Source organism: Garra rufa, chromosome 17, assembly GCF_049309525.1.
Source record: "Garra rufa chromosome 17, GarRuf1.0, whole genome shotgun sequence".
NCBI lineage: Eukaryota > Metazoa > Chordata > Actinopteri > Cypriniformes > Cyprinidae > Garra > Garra rufa.
Window position 1 is genome coordinate 11,832,292 of NC_133377.1, and position 15,376 is coordinate 11,847,667.

The 15,376-nt window shown below is 37.1% G+C and overlaps 2 protein-coding genes across 4 annotated transcripts in view; both read right to left on the bottom strand.

Annotated features, from left to right (window-relative positions):
- Window positions 1-2,786: 2,786 nt before the first annotated feature.
- On the bottom strand, window positions 2,787-3,462 carry LOC141290246 (uncharacterized). The gene is made up of 3 exons (XM_073822442.1): window positions 3,367-3,462; window positions 2,986-3,102; window positions 2,787-2,900 (listed from the first exon to the last, which is right to left on the bottom strand). The coding sequence occupies exons 1-3, from the start codon at window positions 3,460-3,462 to the stop codon at window positions 2,787-2,789; spliced, it is 327 nt and encodes a 108-aa protein (XP_073678543.1).
- Window positions 3,463-10,736: 7,274 nt separating this feature from the next.
- The window catches only part of sema4ab (sema domain, immunoglobulin domain (Ig), transmembrane domain (TM) and short cytoplasmic domain, (semaphorin) 4Ab), a 61,777-nt gene continuing 57,137 nt past the window's right edge, over window positions 10,737-15,376 (bottom strand). For 2 of the 3 annotated variants that reach the window (XM_073822254.1, XM_073822253.1), the window contains exons 14-15: window positions 15,274-15,362; window positions 10,737-14,140 (exon numbers count right to left, since the gene is read on the bottom strand). In XM_073822254.1, the coding sequence (XP_073678355.1) occupies window positions 13,272-14,140; window positions 15,274-15,362 (958 nt within the window). In that variant the 3' untranslated portion in view covers window positions 10,737-13,271. The remainder of the gene's footprint in view (window positions 14,141-15,273; window positions 15,363-15,376) is intronic. The other variant, XM_073822255.1, reaches the window with a different exon arrangement.

Sequence of the window (15,376 nt, forward strand, 5' to 3'; positions counted from 1 at the left end):
CAAGTTTCGAATCTTTCGATTCGATTCATTATTTGAATCATTATAAATTTGAGCTAATTATCTTACACTTCTGACATTTTTCCCCTCAGGACTGACAAACTTGCTTCTGTTGAGTTAATTTGAGTTATAAAGTTCGAAATACAACATACAAACAACATAAAAAAAATAAAATAAAACTGAATTGTGAGATAAAATGCATCGTCTGTCAAAATGCATCCGAGTCCGTGACAAGTCCGAGTCCGCTAAAAACTGTACTCGAGACCTCACTCGAGTCGGAGTACCCCAACTCTAGCCATTTGCAAAGATGCATATAAACCCCTATACTCACTACAGCTGTGGGTGAAGCTGCATCAGGAACGATTAGCACGAACATAGAAGCATATGTAGATTGGATCGCCGCTTTCCTTTTTATAAAACTTAAGTAACATTATCCTCTGCGTCTTCAGCGGCTCATGTGCTGGGAGTAAATGACTACTGCTATGTGCATTATAACATCCAACAACAAAACACCTCACTCACTCACTCAGTGTTAGTGATGTCCGGTTCGCGAACGAATCGTTCTATTTAACCGGATCTTCTTAGTGAACCGGTTGAACCAGTTCACCAAATCGAACTGAATCGTTTGAAACGGTTCGCGTCTCTAGTAAGCACTAATCCACAAATTACTTAAAGGTTTTTACTTTTTAACGTGCCCGACACTCCCTCTGATTCAAAATAAATCAATTTCCTGAGTTATTCAGTTACTCAAATAGTTTTTGAACGGCTGTGAAAAGAGAGCTGATGATGCGCATGAGCAGAGCAGCTGCCAGAGCGGTTGTCGTTCTCGAGTCATGAATCGGTTGCAGCGGTTGTCGGATCACCAGTACACTGAACGAGAATCGCTTTCTTTCGGATCAACAGTACACTGAACGAGAATCGCTTTCTTTCGGATCACCAGTACACTGAACGAGAACCGGTTTCTTTCGGACGCGTCCGATTTGCGAATCGATGAGCTGATACTGTGCGCATGCGTGTCATTTTTCAAGCGGATGAAATGAAGCACGTCAGTCAAGTTGGTCTATTTTGTGAAACGTTTTGTTAAAAGTTTACTTAAGGATTCTGTTAGGTTATTGGCTAAAAGGGTTTTTATGATCTTGATCAGGGAAGTGCCGTGGTACCATAATAAATTAGATGTTCGATTAAAAGAAAACATTTGATTTATGAATTAGCTGCACTGTAATAAAAGATAATGATGACATACAAAATTTGTGTTTGTATTAAATGAACAATGTTTTAATGAAACTACACAACTAATTTGAACCATGTTCAAACAAAAATTTAATTTAACTTTTAAACGGTGGTATAATGATAAAAATTACGTGATCAAACTACTGCACAAGCAAACCAAGCTGCACGTTTCAGTCACTCTCTGTGTGAGTTCCCGAATCTCATTCTCGACTCAAGAAGCGGTTGCAGCGGTTGTCGGATCACCAGTACACTGAACGAGAACCGATTTCTTTCGGATCATCAGTACACTGAACGAGAACCGGTTTCTTTCGGATCATCAGTACACTGAACGAGAACCGGTTTCTTTCGGACGCGTCCGATTCGAGAATCGATGAGCTGATACTGTGCGCATGCGTGACTCGTGCAGCTGCCAAACAAACAAGCTCCTGCTATGACTGACTCCATCTGAACCGAACTAGTTCTTTTTTTTAACACTGTATCTGCGCTAATGCTATGAGCAGTTAACTGAGGACTTGAATGAGGGGATCTGGTGAAACTTATGTTTATGTTGGATTGTGCATGTTCAGTAAGCTGATTGTGTTTCTGATTAGAATTAATTTATCTTATAATTTATTAAATCAAGACTTGTAAAACTTATGATCTTATATTATCATATATGAACTTATTAAACTTATATGATCACTGCATGTAACTAACTGTATATGGGTGCGGGACGATAGTAATTACGTTAATGACGTCATTACGTCAAAGCGTAAAAGAACTGGTGAACCGGTTTTTTGAACCGGTTCTTTGAAACGAACTGTCCGAAAGAACCGGTTCGCGGAAAAGAACCGAACTTCCCATCACTACTCAGTGTGAGACATTCTTCGACAGAATGACGATTGTATTCGGACAGTTTCAGCTCGGTGAGGGCGGGTCTAAGGTAAGGCGCTCATGTCAATCAACTATCGTGGGAGTGGCCTCTGTCTGTGTTTCATCACACCGACAAGAAGCTGAGAATGACCTGATTTTAAAAAGGGGACTTTAAAAGATTAAAAAAAATACCACTGGGTGGATTTTTATCATTGTACAGTGGTTGCGTACACAAACTGCCAACACACATTAATGTTCAAACAACATGTAAAATGCATCCGATGATCCCTTTAAGCATTTGCTATCTGCTCCAAAACCAAACAAAATAAAACAAAAACAAAGCAGAATACAAAACAAATAAACTTTTAAGAAAATCAGAAAAAGACACAAATCATAATTTATAAAAACAAAACGACACAAACCAACAAAGCAAAAAAACAAAACAACTTTTACGAAAATTGTAAACAGGCACAATTTATATTTTTCTATAAAACTAATTTCAGTCATTTAAGCATAAGCTTTAGGCATGCATTACCTTCTATAAAACCATACAAAATAAAATAAAAACAAAACAACTTTAAGAAAAGCATAAACAGGCATCATTTTTTTCTACAAAACTAATTTCAATCATATGCATAAACATTAAAATCTATTTAAAAAACATACATTTTGTTAAGAGTGTCTAAAATTTTGACTAGTAGTGTGGTTCAGTGTGGGTAGGTGAGTAGTGTCATTGATTCTGCAAACCTTGAACTTGTACTCACCCAAAACAGAGACGGGAACCGTCCAGCATGGATTAAAATGGATCCAGACACAAGCAACTGATAACAAGAGACAATTATTCTTGGTAAAGAGTGGATTCATAACATTATTAAACACTCTGGTACATTAGCAAATTGAGTTTACCTGAACAACAATCACTACCACAACAATGACATCGGGAGAGAAGTGAACCTCTTCATAGAGCTGAAGAATAGTGATGCTCAGACACAAGCACAAAACTGCAATAATGATCTGAATGGACTGAAACAACAAAACAACACAGTCAATCAATTGCTTCCAACAAGGCCATTACAATGGCGTTATACCAGAAAACCATTATGAATGCTTTTGAGGAACTGACACCCTGAATCGCTTCAAACATTTGCATAATGAAATTATTACAAAGCCATTCGTGCATCATATTGTACAGTATGAAATAACTGGACCTCTGCTGAACGGAAGATATTCCTGTGCACTTTTTCTCACATTAGTTATCAGATTTGGTTGGTGTCATGTGACACTCACCCCCAGTGCTTTCGGCTCCACATTCTGAAATGTCTTGACCTGCTTCGGCGTCAGGTTTCCTACAGGGCGCGTAGGGCCCTGACTCTCAATGCCCATGTTGATGTCAGTCAGTTTGAGGCCTGGCTATGCTAATAGCAGAGAATCTGTTTAAGAGAAGAAGTGTAAGAATAGCTGGTTATCTAGAAGAAAACAGAACTGAATATTGAAACAGAAAGAGATAAAAAATAAGGACAGAATGAAAAAGGATGAGCTGGACAAAAATAAGGACGACTGAACACTATACTCTAGTGTTTAAAAAGGGGGCTTAGAAAAGAATTAAATGATTAGATTACTTCCAGAACAAAAATTTACTGATGATTTACTTACCCCCATGTCATCCAAGATGTTCATGTCTTTCTTTCTTTATTTGAAAAGAAATTGAGGTTTTTGAGAAAAACATTCCAGGAATTTTCTCCATATAGTGGACATGAAATATCCCAGCCATGAAATAAGAGTCCTAAAGGGGTCCTATTATGCTCTTTTACAAAGTCTTTATTTAGTTTTTGGGTGCACTAGAACATGCTCTCATGCTTGGTGGTCTGAAAAACGCATTTTTTATTTTATTTTTCACATAATTCCACAAATTTTTTTTTTTCATGTAATTTGTAATCAGTAACGAATTACAATTAGTAAGTACCCTGCTGAAAAAAACAGCTAAAACAGCTAAAACCCCTGGTTTTAGAGGGGTTTTGGCCACTTTCCCAGCCTGGCCAGGCTGTTGAGGCTGGTCTTAGCTGGTCAGGTTGAGAGACCACCAGCTAAAACCAGCCTGACCAGTCTGGGAAACCAGCTTAAACCAGCTAAGACCAGCCAACCTAGGCTGGTTTTAGCTGTTTTTTCAGCAGGGTAATCAGTTCTGCGCATGACAGGCAGAAGTACCGATCCAGTGTTTACGAAGTGAACGTACAAAGAAAGTCAAAGTAAGACAAAGTCTTTAGTGCAAGACGAGCATTTGTATATACATTTTTTGTTAGTTTTTTTTTTTTTTTTTAATAAAATGACAGATTGTTTCACTAGATAAGACCCTTATTCCTTGGCTGGATCGTTTAGAGCCCTTCGAAGCTGCACTGAAACCGCAATTTGGATCTCAAATGCAATTTTTTTTTCTCAAAAACCTTAATTTCTTTTCGACGGAAGAAAGAAAGACATGAAAATCTTGGATAACATGGGGGTGAGTAAATTATCAGGAATTTTTTATTCTGGAAGTGAACTAATCCTTTAACTTTTAGACATATTGTGGATTTGACTACACTGACAGGACTTGAGAACTGAACTGAAACTGATAATGACAGAGCTGCTTTTACAGTCGATTCATTTCAAAGTCAATTGAGTTGAATAATGACACCATAGTCTTCTTTAGAGCTGCTTTATAGCTGGATAGAATTAGTTTCGTATTTTGATGAACTCATTGATGCTGCCATTGAACTGAATCCAATCACTGAACTGACCTGACCTAAATAAAATTGTAATTATCCTCTATAGAGCTAATTTACAGCTGAAAGTGAAGTCATTTTATTATTGAAGTCAATATAATTTTACGACTGACTTATTTTTTATGTTATGTTATTTTTTATTTAGTACTGACCTGATATTTCACATAAAAGATGTTTACATATAGTCTGCAAGAGAAAATATAGGTCCCAGAAATGTTTTGTTTTTTCAGCATTTTTGTATATTTGAACCATTTCCAATGGCTGTATGATCTTTTCACACTGAGGACAACTGAGGGACTCATATGCAACTATTACAGAAGGTTCAAACACTCACTGATGCTTCAGAAGGAAAAACAAAAACGGGGTGAAAACTTTTTGAATTTGAATATAGGGGTAAATTGAACTTATTTGGTCTTCTGTGAAACATGTAAATATCTTCTGTAGCTTCTGAAGGGCAGTAATGAATGAAAAAAAAAAAAAAATTTGACAAAATAAAAACATACACATCCTCATTCCATTCAAAAGTTTACATCCTATTGGCGTCGATAGCCTTGTGGGCCGATATACAGCGCCATTGTGCTCCGGTCGTTCTGTGTTCGAATCTGACTCGAGGACCTTTCCTGATCCTGCCCACCATCTCTTTCCCACTTTGTGTCCTGTCACTTCTGATCTGTCCTATCTCAAAAAAGGCCAAAAATAAATCTTAAAAAAAAAAAAGTTTACATCCCTGGCTCTTAATGCATTGTTTTTCCTTCTCAAGCATCAGTGAGTGTTTGAAACTTCTGTATTAGTTGTCCTCAAAATCATTCTGTCATTGTTGAAAAGCAGTTTAACTGTTCCGGACAAACAAGGGACTCATGAACAACTATCACTAAACAAACAAACAAACAAATTTTTTTTTGAATCATTCAGGTAAGAACACAGAGAACTTTTTGAGGAATAGCCTAAATGTTTTGATTCCTACACATTTTGATTCCAATGTGATTCCATCACATTTTTGTCAATAAATGGAAGTCAATAGGAAAAGAAACTATTTGGTTACCATTTTTCTTCTTTTGTGTTCTGCAGGTTTTGAAAGACATGGATGAGTAAATGATAATAGAAAATTAATTTATGAACGGACTGTCTCTTTAACATTTTGTAGAGATGTGCCACAAGACAAAATGGAAAAAAAGCAGTGCAAATCAGTCATTTATTCTTCCACCAGTTCAAAACCCACACATCCCTCCTGAACCCTTATAACCTGGACAGTGTCTAGACACATTTTTCAATAGGACAGCCTCTGAGGAATAAGATAAAGCCAACAAGTTCCTACAAAAACTGGTTACTCCGTTATTAAAATTATAATTTTAGGCATTTGATATTTATTGAAGTTCATTTAGTATAAAATATTATAGACCTATTTTAATGCACAGATCTCTATAAAGATCTCCAGAGGGTTTTGCCAGTGTGTAAGTCTGAGGAAGCCCAAATATTGCCTCCAGTATCGTTACAGTACTGCATACAGTATTACATATTTCATCGCCACGGGCCCACTTCAAATCTGTATACAGATTCTAACATTATAAATGTTTTTAAAAGCGCATTTTACACATTTCTAAATGTCTGTATGCAGTTTTATCACATATAGCTGTTTCATATTTCACAGGATGAGATATTAAACGGTTTGGCCTTTGAAGGCAAGAGAAGCAGCCAAAAATAGACACAGGGCAAAACGTGCAGCTTCATCAGTCTCCTCATATCCGCAGTGGCCCGCACTATGACAGCATGCAACTTTATTTCTGAGGATAACTGCGCCATAAATAACGCTAAACAGAGCGACCGACGCAACGCCACTCACCCCAGTGCTGTATTGTCTAACGGGATCCCAAATCGTCAAGGCGTGTAACCTTCAGCGCTGTCATAGGTGGGGCCGCACGCGTGTATACGTCCTGTCCCAAATCGAGATTCCTTCAAACACACATGTGATGTTACTTACCTCTGCAGCTTCAGTAAATCGTACGCGTTGAATCTGCTTTTCTTTTTTAAAGGCGAAAGTGCAGCATTCCGTTATTCCATCCGCGTTGAGGTTGAAGGGAAACAACTAGTTAATTGTGAGGGTGTGTGACGCGGAGTACTGCAGTGAGGAGGAGGCAGAAGTGATGCGACTCCAAGTTATGCGGCGCAAATTCCATCACTCACTTTCATCACACAACACTGTTTATAATCAGCCAAGCGCGTGCTTTATAGAATTGTTCGTCGAGTCACTTCTCTCTCATTTATAATTTTTATTTATTTATATTTTAATTATTATTTTCTTCCATTTAGAATATCAGCAGCACGATTGCAAGTGTGTTATTGCTTTTATAACAACAGTTACAGTTCAATAAACAGTAGCTTACGTTTAAGACACTCCCTACTTCATAATGGCAAAGCAAAAAAAAAAATAGGTTTTTAACATTTGTGCAAATTTATTAAAAATAAAAAACTGAAAAGATCCCGTTGCATAAGTATTCATACCCTTTTCTGGGACACTCGAAATTTAGCTCAGGAGCATTCATATTGCTTCTAGATGTTACTACACTTCGAGTGGAGTTAAACTGTGGCAAATTCATTTGAATGAGTATGATTTAGAAAGGCACACACCTCTCAGAAAATTAAGGTCTAACAGCTGAAAATGCATATCAGAGCAAAAACCAAGTCCTGAGGTCAAGTTAACTGTCTGTAGAGCTCAGTGACAGACTTGTGTTAAGGCAATGATCTAGGGAAGAGTTTAGAAAAAAATCTGCTGCATTGAAGGTTCACAGAAGCATTATCCATAATGGAAGACAGTTGGAACAACTAGGACTCTAGAAAATGTCTGCCAGCCCCCATCCAAGCTGACAGAGCTTGAGAGCTGAAAAGATGAGGCAAAGAATGGCAGATGTGCAAAGCTTGTCACATCATACCCAAAAAGACTTGAGGCTGTAAAGGTGCTTCAACTATGTACTGTTAAGGGTATGAATACTTATGCAATGTACTTTTGCAGTGTTTTATTTTTAATACATTTGTAAAATTTGCACATCTGCTTTTTGCTTTGTCATTGTTATGGTGGATGGAGTATTGATGTGTGGAAAAACTAATTAAAGCAGTTTAAGATAATGCTGCAACAAAACAAAACGTGAAAAAAATGGAGGGGTGTGATTACTTTTGCAAGGCACTGTATATGCTATTTACAACAGCAGTATGCTATTTTTACTTAGTGCAGCTATAGATTCTATTTGCACTGTTAAATTAGCAGGATTTTCTGCTAGGCCTTTTTATACTACTCATTGCATATAGTGGCAAGCAGTTGTAGTACATTATAAAACTATGCAATGCATAATAATTTTAATTCGAAATATAGCTGCAAGCAGCGATTAGGGGTTCAAGCACTTTAACATAATATTCAAGCCCATTTGCAAAAAGACATTTTTAAAGTAATTTATCATATAAATATTATGTTTTGTAACATTTATGACTGTTATAGCACCAACTGTGCACCAATCTCCTCTGAATTACCTGTTGTATGCGCTCACCAGGTTTTGTAAAGTTTGAAGTTTTTCTTTAGGCTTTATAGGATTTTAGGTAAACTCAGACAAGCTACTTTTCTAAATGACTTTGTTATAGTTTCCCAAAGGGAAAAATTACTTTTTTTGTTGCTAATTATTGGCCTAGAGCATTGGTCTCGAACTCAATTCCTGGAGGGCCACAGCGCTACACAGTTTAGCTCCAACCCTAATTAAACACACCTGATCCAGCTAATCTAAAGGTCTTCAGGATTAGTTTGCAGGATAGTTTGCATATTTTTATATATATCTTCTCAATCATTTAACAAAGATTTGATTGACAGCAGTGGTTCTAGAGACAAAGTTGTGGGAATGAGGAGTTGCCCTTGAAAAATGTGATATCACCCCCCAGTGGCTGATGTCTTTCAAATTTCCCAAAGACCTTTGGGGTCATGAGTTGAACAGGCCTGCAGTTTCATTCCCATCAGCCTCCGTTAACCTTGTCTAATAGGTGCTAAAAATTAATCGGCCAATGGCAGCTATGTTTTTTTTGAGATGCACAAATGTACTTATTATAGACACTTGTGGAACTTTGGACCAAGTTCGCGCACAGCAATTTTCAAGTTGATAGGACAAATGTTTACATAAGTGTAGCCATTTTTATTATTATTATTTTTTACATCTTATAGCGCCACCAAGTGGCCAAACTCAGCGTTTTTGTCCTGCGGTGTGTTCTGAGTTTGGTGGAGATATCTCATTCTATTCAGGCATTTCACTAAAAGTGGCCCTGCCCCTGTCAAACATTTTGGTGCATCTTTGCAATGGTAAGTTGAAAGTTCGACTTTTTTGATAATTATTTATATTCACTCCTTAGGGAATCTCTCTGCACTGGTTTGGTTCCGATCAGAGGAGAAACCTAGGACTAGTTTGCAAAAAATCCAAAACAAACCTACGATCGAATCCGTGGCATGCATTTTGTCCAGCGTGAGCCAAGGATTCCGAGGACATAAGACACTTTTAGGAGTTATGAGCGATTAAGTATTTTTTAATCGCTGTAGCGCCCCCATCAGGCCGATTGGGGTGAGACTTGGTGACGATGTCCGTGGTGTGAGTTCGAGGTTCAGTCTCTGGGACGTTTTGGTCTGCACGATCAATTTTACGTGGAGATTGCTAATCCATGACCATTACAATAATTATAATAGGGTTTCAGCAGTATGGCTTGAACCCCTAATTATTAAATAGATGCCACCTTATTGGGACAACATAAGCCCTCCCTACACCTACCCTAACCCTACCCGATACTTTATTTTCAACTTTTCGATTATTTCCTTAATTTTGATTGAAAATAAATGCCTTTCCCGGTGTGGTAGGAAATTTGAAAAGGGAGAAAAAAAATCGGCAAAAGGCGCATTCAAACTTGGGACGATTGCATCAAGAATGACTACGGCACACATTTTATTATCTTCTCCAGTAGTGCTCATGTTTGATACTCATCTTTTGTAGCGATGACTTTCCCAATCACACTTTGGTGGAGAGAGTTAATGTAAATAGCCTCTGCCAACAACACTCCGAAACAACATTGTGAAATATTACTTAAAATATTATTTAAAATAATTGATTTCTATTTTATTTTAAAAATGCATTTTATATTAAAAATGTAATTTATTTTAAATAATTTATTAAAAGCTACATTTTCAGCATCATTACTCCAGTCTTCCGTCTTCCATGATCCTAGAAATCATTCTAATATGCGGATTTGCTGCTCAAGAAACATGTCTGATTATTATCAGTGTAAAAAACAGTTGTAATATAACAGCTGCTTCACAGTTAAATGGAAAGGTAAGAATAAAATGGTGAATAAAAAGTTCGTTAAACAGCATTTTTTTAATCAAAATCTTTTGCGATTTCTTTACTGTACTCTTGATTATTTTGTCCTGGTTGATTACAAGTTTAATTTTTTTTCTTTTTATGTTACACTACCATTCATGTTTGGAGTGAGATCAAACAGTAAATAAACAAACAACACACACACACACACACACACACACACACACACACACACACACACACACACACACACACACACACACTTATACATATATATTTCTGTACACAATATATATTTATACACAAATATTTCTGTATCAATAAAATGCTGTTCAGCGAACTTCTGATTTATCAAAATGATCCTGAACGTTTTCACAAAAAGTATTGATAATAATTAGAAACATTATTTATCATTAAGCAAAAGTAATATTTAAGCAGAAAATCTGGATATTAGAACCGTTTCTGAGGAATCATGTGACAGTGAAGACTAAAGTAATGTTTTTTTTTGTCATTTGCTGCCACCTAGTGGGAAAAAGGGATTTTTTTAAACAAAACTTTCAAACACTTTAAATCAGTATCTTTTATTTTCAAAACAGCCTATATGGCTATAAAAAAATAAACTGAATCTTTCAAAAACAGTGGCGTGGAGGAGAATGCATCTAGTCCTGTGACAGGCTTCACATATTGCTCTTAGATTGGACTCGTTATCCAGCTAAAGACAAACTGAAAAATGGAACTGTTCTTTGAACCACTAGACAGAAAATGTTCTCCGTCACTTGATTATAAAACACACATTTGGCAATAACAGTTTACAAGTGATTTCCCCAGAACAAAGACTTCAAATCCGTACCATTCAGTGACAAACCACAGGCTGGGAAAGAAAAAAAAATTCAGGTCACCTCCACTGTAGCAGAATAAGTACAATCAAGCCCAATATATTGCTGTGCAAAGGCAAAACACAGCAACCCAATGCTAAGAGTGTAAAAAATGAACAAAATATAACCCCCTGTGAAGCCATTTTCTCAGTTCCAGTGTTGAAGTTCCTGTGTTTTGCCATTTGGGCAGAGTGAAGTGGTCAATATTGAACAAGGTAACAAGACATAAAAAAACAGGTCTAACGTACCGCAATAACACTTTTGAATATTATTTTTACATTGAGATATTATGTTAAAATATAAATGATTGAGAAACATCTACCCGTACTTGCACATTACCGATCAACACAAGTTTATGCATTACAAAATACTCAAATTAAACCACTTGTAAAGCATCTTTGAAAGCTTAATTTTTGCATTGGTGCAACGTTAAAAAGATAGTTCACCCACAAACTAAAAATCTGACATTTATTCACCCTCATGTCATTCCTGTATGAGATTCTCCAGAAACACAAAATATGTTGTTTTGAAAAATATTGTTAACCAATATTTAAATTGACTGTACAATTAAATCCAATAGGACTGAAACTATTGGGTATCAACATTATGTGGGCGAATAAATGACACAATTACATTTTTGGGTGAACTATGCCTTTTAAAGACTATAAACTGAAAAAAAAAAAATGTTTTTCCTACTTAGATTTTTGTCTTGTTTCCAGCCAAAATATCTACAAATTCTTAAATCAAGAAGGATTCAAAATTAAGTGTATTTTTGCTTGAAACAAACAAAATACTCTGCCAATGGGGTAAGAAAAATAATCTTGTTTTATCCTTCTTGATTTTGAGAATTTGTTTTGACTTTTTTTCTGAAAACAAGATTCATTTTTACTTGTCTAGAAAATCCTTCTTGATTTAAGAATTTTGAGATATTTTGACTGGAAACGAGAAAAAAAACCTAAGTATGAAAAGCATTTTTGCAGTGTAAAAGGAAAAAAAAATAGACATACCTCGTCTTAACATTAAAAAACTGGAATAAGGAACAAAGGCAAAGACTAAAGAAGTGCGACTTAGCAACTCTGAACATCATCATAGAGCACAGGAAACTTTTTTTTATCAGAATGGAATATAACATTTTAAAAAGCAAGTTTTTGAAGTTGAAAGTTGCAGATGATCAGTATAATTAAGTTGAATTTTTTTCTTTCTTTTACATTTTAAGGTCCATCAAAATTTGTAATATAATAATTATTTCAAAAGTTTTCAAACTGAGCTGAGAACAGCTTCTAAAGTCAATTAAAAATATTAAAGAGATCAATGAAAATCTTAATTTGCCAGAAAGTGATTTAAAGGAGTAGTTCACTTTTAGAACAAAAATTTACAGATAATGTTCTCACCCCCTTGTCATCCAAGATGGTCATGTCTTTCTTTCTTCAGTCGTAAATTATGTTTTTTGAGGAAAACATTTCAGGATTTCTCTCAATGTAATGGACTTCTGTGGTCCCCTGAGTTTGAACTTCAGAAATGCAGCTTCAAAGGGCTCTAAACGATCACAGGATAAGGAAAGAAGGGTCTTATCTAGCAAAACGATGGGTTATTTTCTAAAACAAATTACAATTTATATACTTTTTAACCTTGTGTACTCTGTATAGAGATTAAAAAGTATGTAAATAGGAAATGCTTTTAGAAAATAAGTGATAGTTTGCAAATTAAGACCCTCCTTCTTCGGCTGGGATCATTTAGAGCCCTTTGACACTGCATTTAAACTGCATTCTAGAAGTTCAAACTCTGGGGAACCACAGAAGTCCACTATATGGAAAGAAATCCTGAAATGTTTTCCTCAAAAAACTATTTCTTTATGACTGAAGAAAGAAAGACATGAACATCTTGGATGCCAAAGGGGTGAGTACATTATCTGTAAACTTTTGTTCTGAAAGTGCACTACTCCTTTAAGAGAGGCATACAATCTGATACACTTTAGACTGAAACAAACAGTTGTCACATAAATTACATTAAATATTAACAAACTGAAAATGTACACTACTGTAATACCTAGAGTTGAAGAGTCTTACAGCTCAAAAAAATTCTTAAAAAGGTCCGATGTGCCATTTCCACCATTTTCTTCTCCTCTCAGACTGCAAAGTGGTTCAGCGACAGGGCTTGATTCAGCAGAAGCCCGATTTGGCTCAGAAAAGAGGTTTACAGTGAACCTATAAAACGAGACGAGTGCATCAGATGGGTGTGTTGGGTAGGTGACCATTGGAGCTGTTCAGCATATTATTGCTCAGTGTGATTGGAGATTTGCCATTATGTGCCTGACCATTGCGGGACTGTCCGTTAGGAGCTTGTCCGTTATGCTTTTCCAAGCGAGGTGAATGTCCTCTGAGAGACTCTCTCTCTTCAGGTGTCGCACTTCCACCCTTTTCAGCATCCCTGCGAGAGGAAGGAGTTTGCGGGACTGTCCTGCTTTGACAAATGTACCTGAATCTGTTAAAAGCGATCATCAGCAAGAGGCTGATGCACAGGGCTAACAGAACGGACACCACAACTAGCTCCTGAAAGTAGGTGGGCTGGTCCGCTTGCATGAGGTTTTCACCAGGCTCGGTCATTCGTGAATTTTCCTCATCTATTCTAGACAATCGAGTGAAGTTACGGCTTTTGCGTGTCGTGGTCGTTGGCGAATCTTTGAGTGTGACTGTAGGATCCACTTGGTCTGGTGTCGGCCTCGGCTCAGTTTGTTTGGGTGTTATCAATCTGGTAGTGGCAACAGGAGGTTTACTTCCGGCTTCGGTGGTTGGGGTGCTCTGCGGGCGGTTTGGTGTGGCTGGTAGGATGGTGGGGCTGCTCTTCTGTTTGACGTGGTAGACGACCAGTGTTTGGGTGTAGCCGTTCTCTTCAGCCTGGCACAGGTAGTGGCCAAGAGTAGACGGGGTTGCCACAAAGCTGAGGCTGCTGTCGTCTGATTGAATGTAGATTTTGGGCGAGAGCTGGCTGTTGAGACGCTCCCAATAGCGTTTGGCGAGGTGTGATGCTTCTGGACACTGCAGGCGCACTACTTCGTTTAGAGACACGGGCATGACTTCACCTGGAGGACACACAGCTGAGGAGGTCAGGGGTCAAGGGTCAGCATACACACCACACCACAACACAGACATGCAGTTAATACAGTACTTTGTACAGCACTTTACACGAATAAGCACTAAACATAGATTGAAACTGCACCAGAATAAGCCATTTTCCAAAATTAAAGTCAGTAAAGGCGTTGCTTAAAGGAGTAGCTCATTTCCAGAACAAACATCTACAGATTATTTACTCACGGCTTTGCCATCCAAGATGTTCATGTCTTTCTTTCTCCAGTTGTAAAGAAATTATGTGTTTCTTGAGGAAAACATTTCAGGGTTTCTCTCCATATAATGGACTTTTATGGTGCTCCCAAGTTTGAACTTCCAAAATGCAGTTTAAATGCAGCTTCAAAGGGCTCTAAATGATCCCAGCCGAGGAAGAAGGGTCTTATCTAGTGAAACGATTGGTCATTTTCAAAACAAATTGACAATTTATATGCTTTTTAACCTCAAATGCTCATCTTGTCTCGGCTCTGCGATGTGCATGTGTAGGGAGTTTTTCGACATACCCTAACTGTATTGATCCGGTTCACCCAGACATAGACAAGTGTTTGAGGTTAGAAAGTACATAAATAGTGAGTTTGTTTCGAAAATGACCAATCGTTTTGCTAGATTAGGCCCTTCTTCCTCGGCTGGGATCATTTAGAGCCCTTTGAAGCTGCATTTAAGCTGCATTTTGGAAGTTCAAACTTGGGGGCACCATAGAAGTCCATTATATGGAGACTAATCCTGAAATGTTTTCCTCAAGAAACAATTTCTTATTGACCGAAGCAAGAAAAACCGAAGCAAGAAAGACATAACCATCCTGGATAACTTTCTGAAAATATTTCATGTCCGCCTCAAGAGGTCAAAATAAAAAAATAAATAAAAAAACAACTTGTGTGGTTGTAATTTTTGCAACTGTTACCTTAACTAAGGCCCTATAATTTCTGCAATGTAGAAAATGGGGACCGAATCATGGAATCCAGTCATAAAAATAGAATTTATTTGAATATTTTAATTATACATGATTAAAAACTATCAGTATACATAAAGTATACACAAGATGGGTTAGAAATCATTTACACTGATGACTCGACATTATATACTTGTATACATGAAGTGTACTCACTTGTGACAGTTCGGGGTTGGCCGGAGCGTGACCTAGGGTTCACATATGTACACTGCGCTGAGACATTTCCCTCATCTACATCCTGGACACTGTGAAAAGTAGT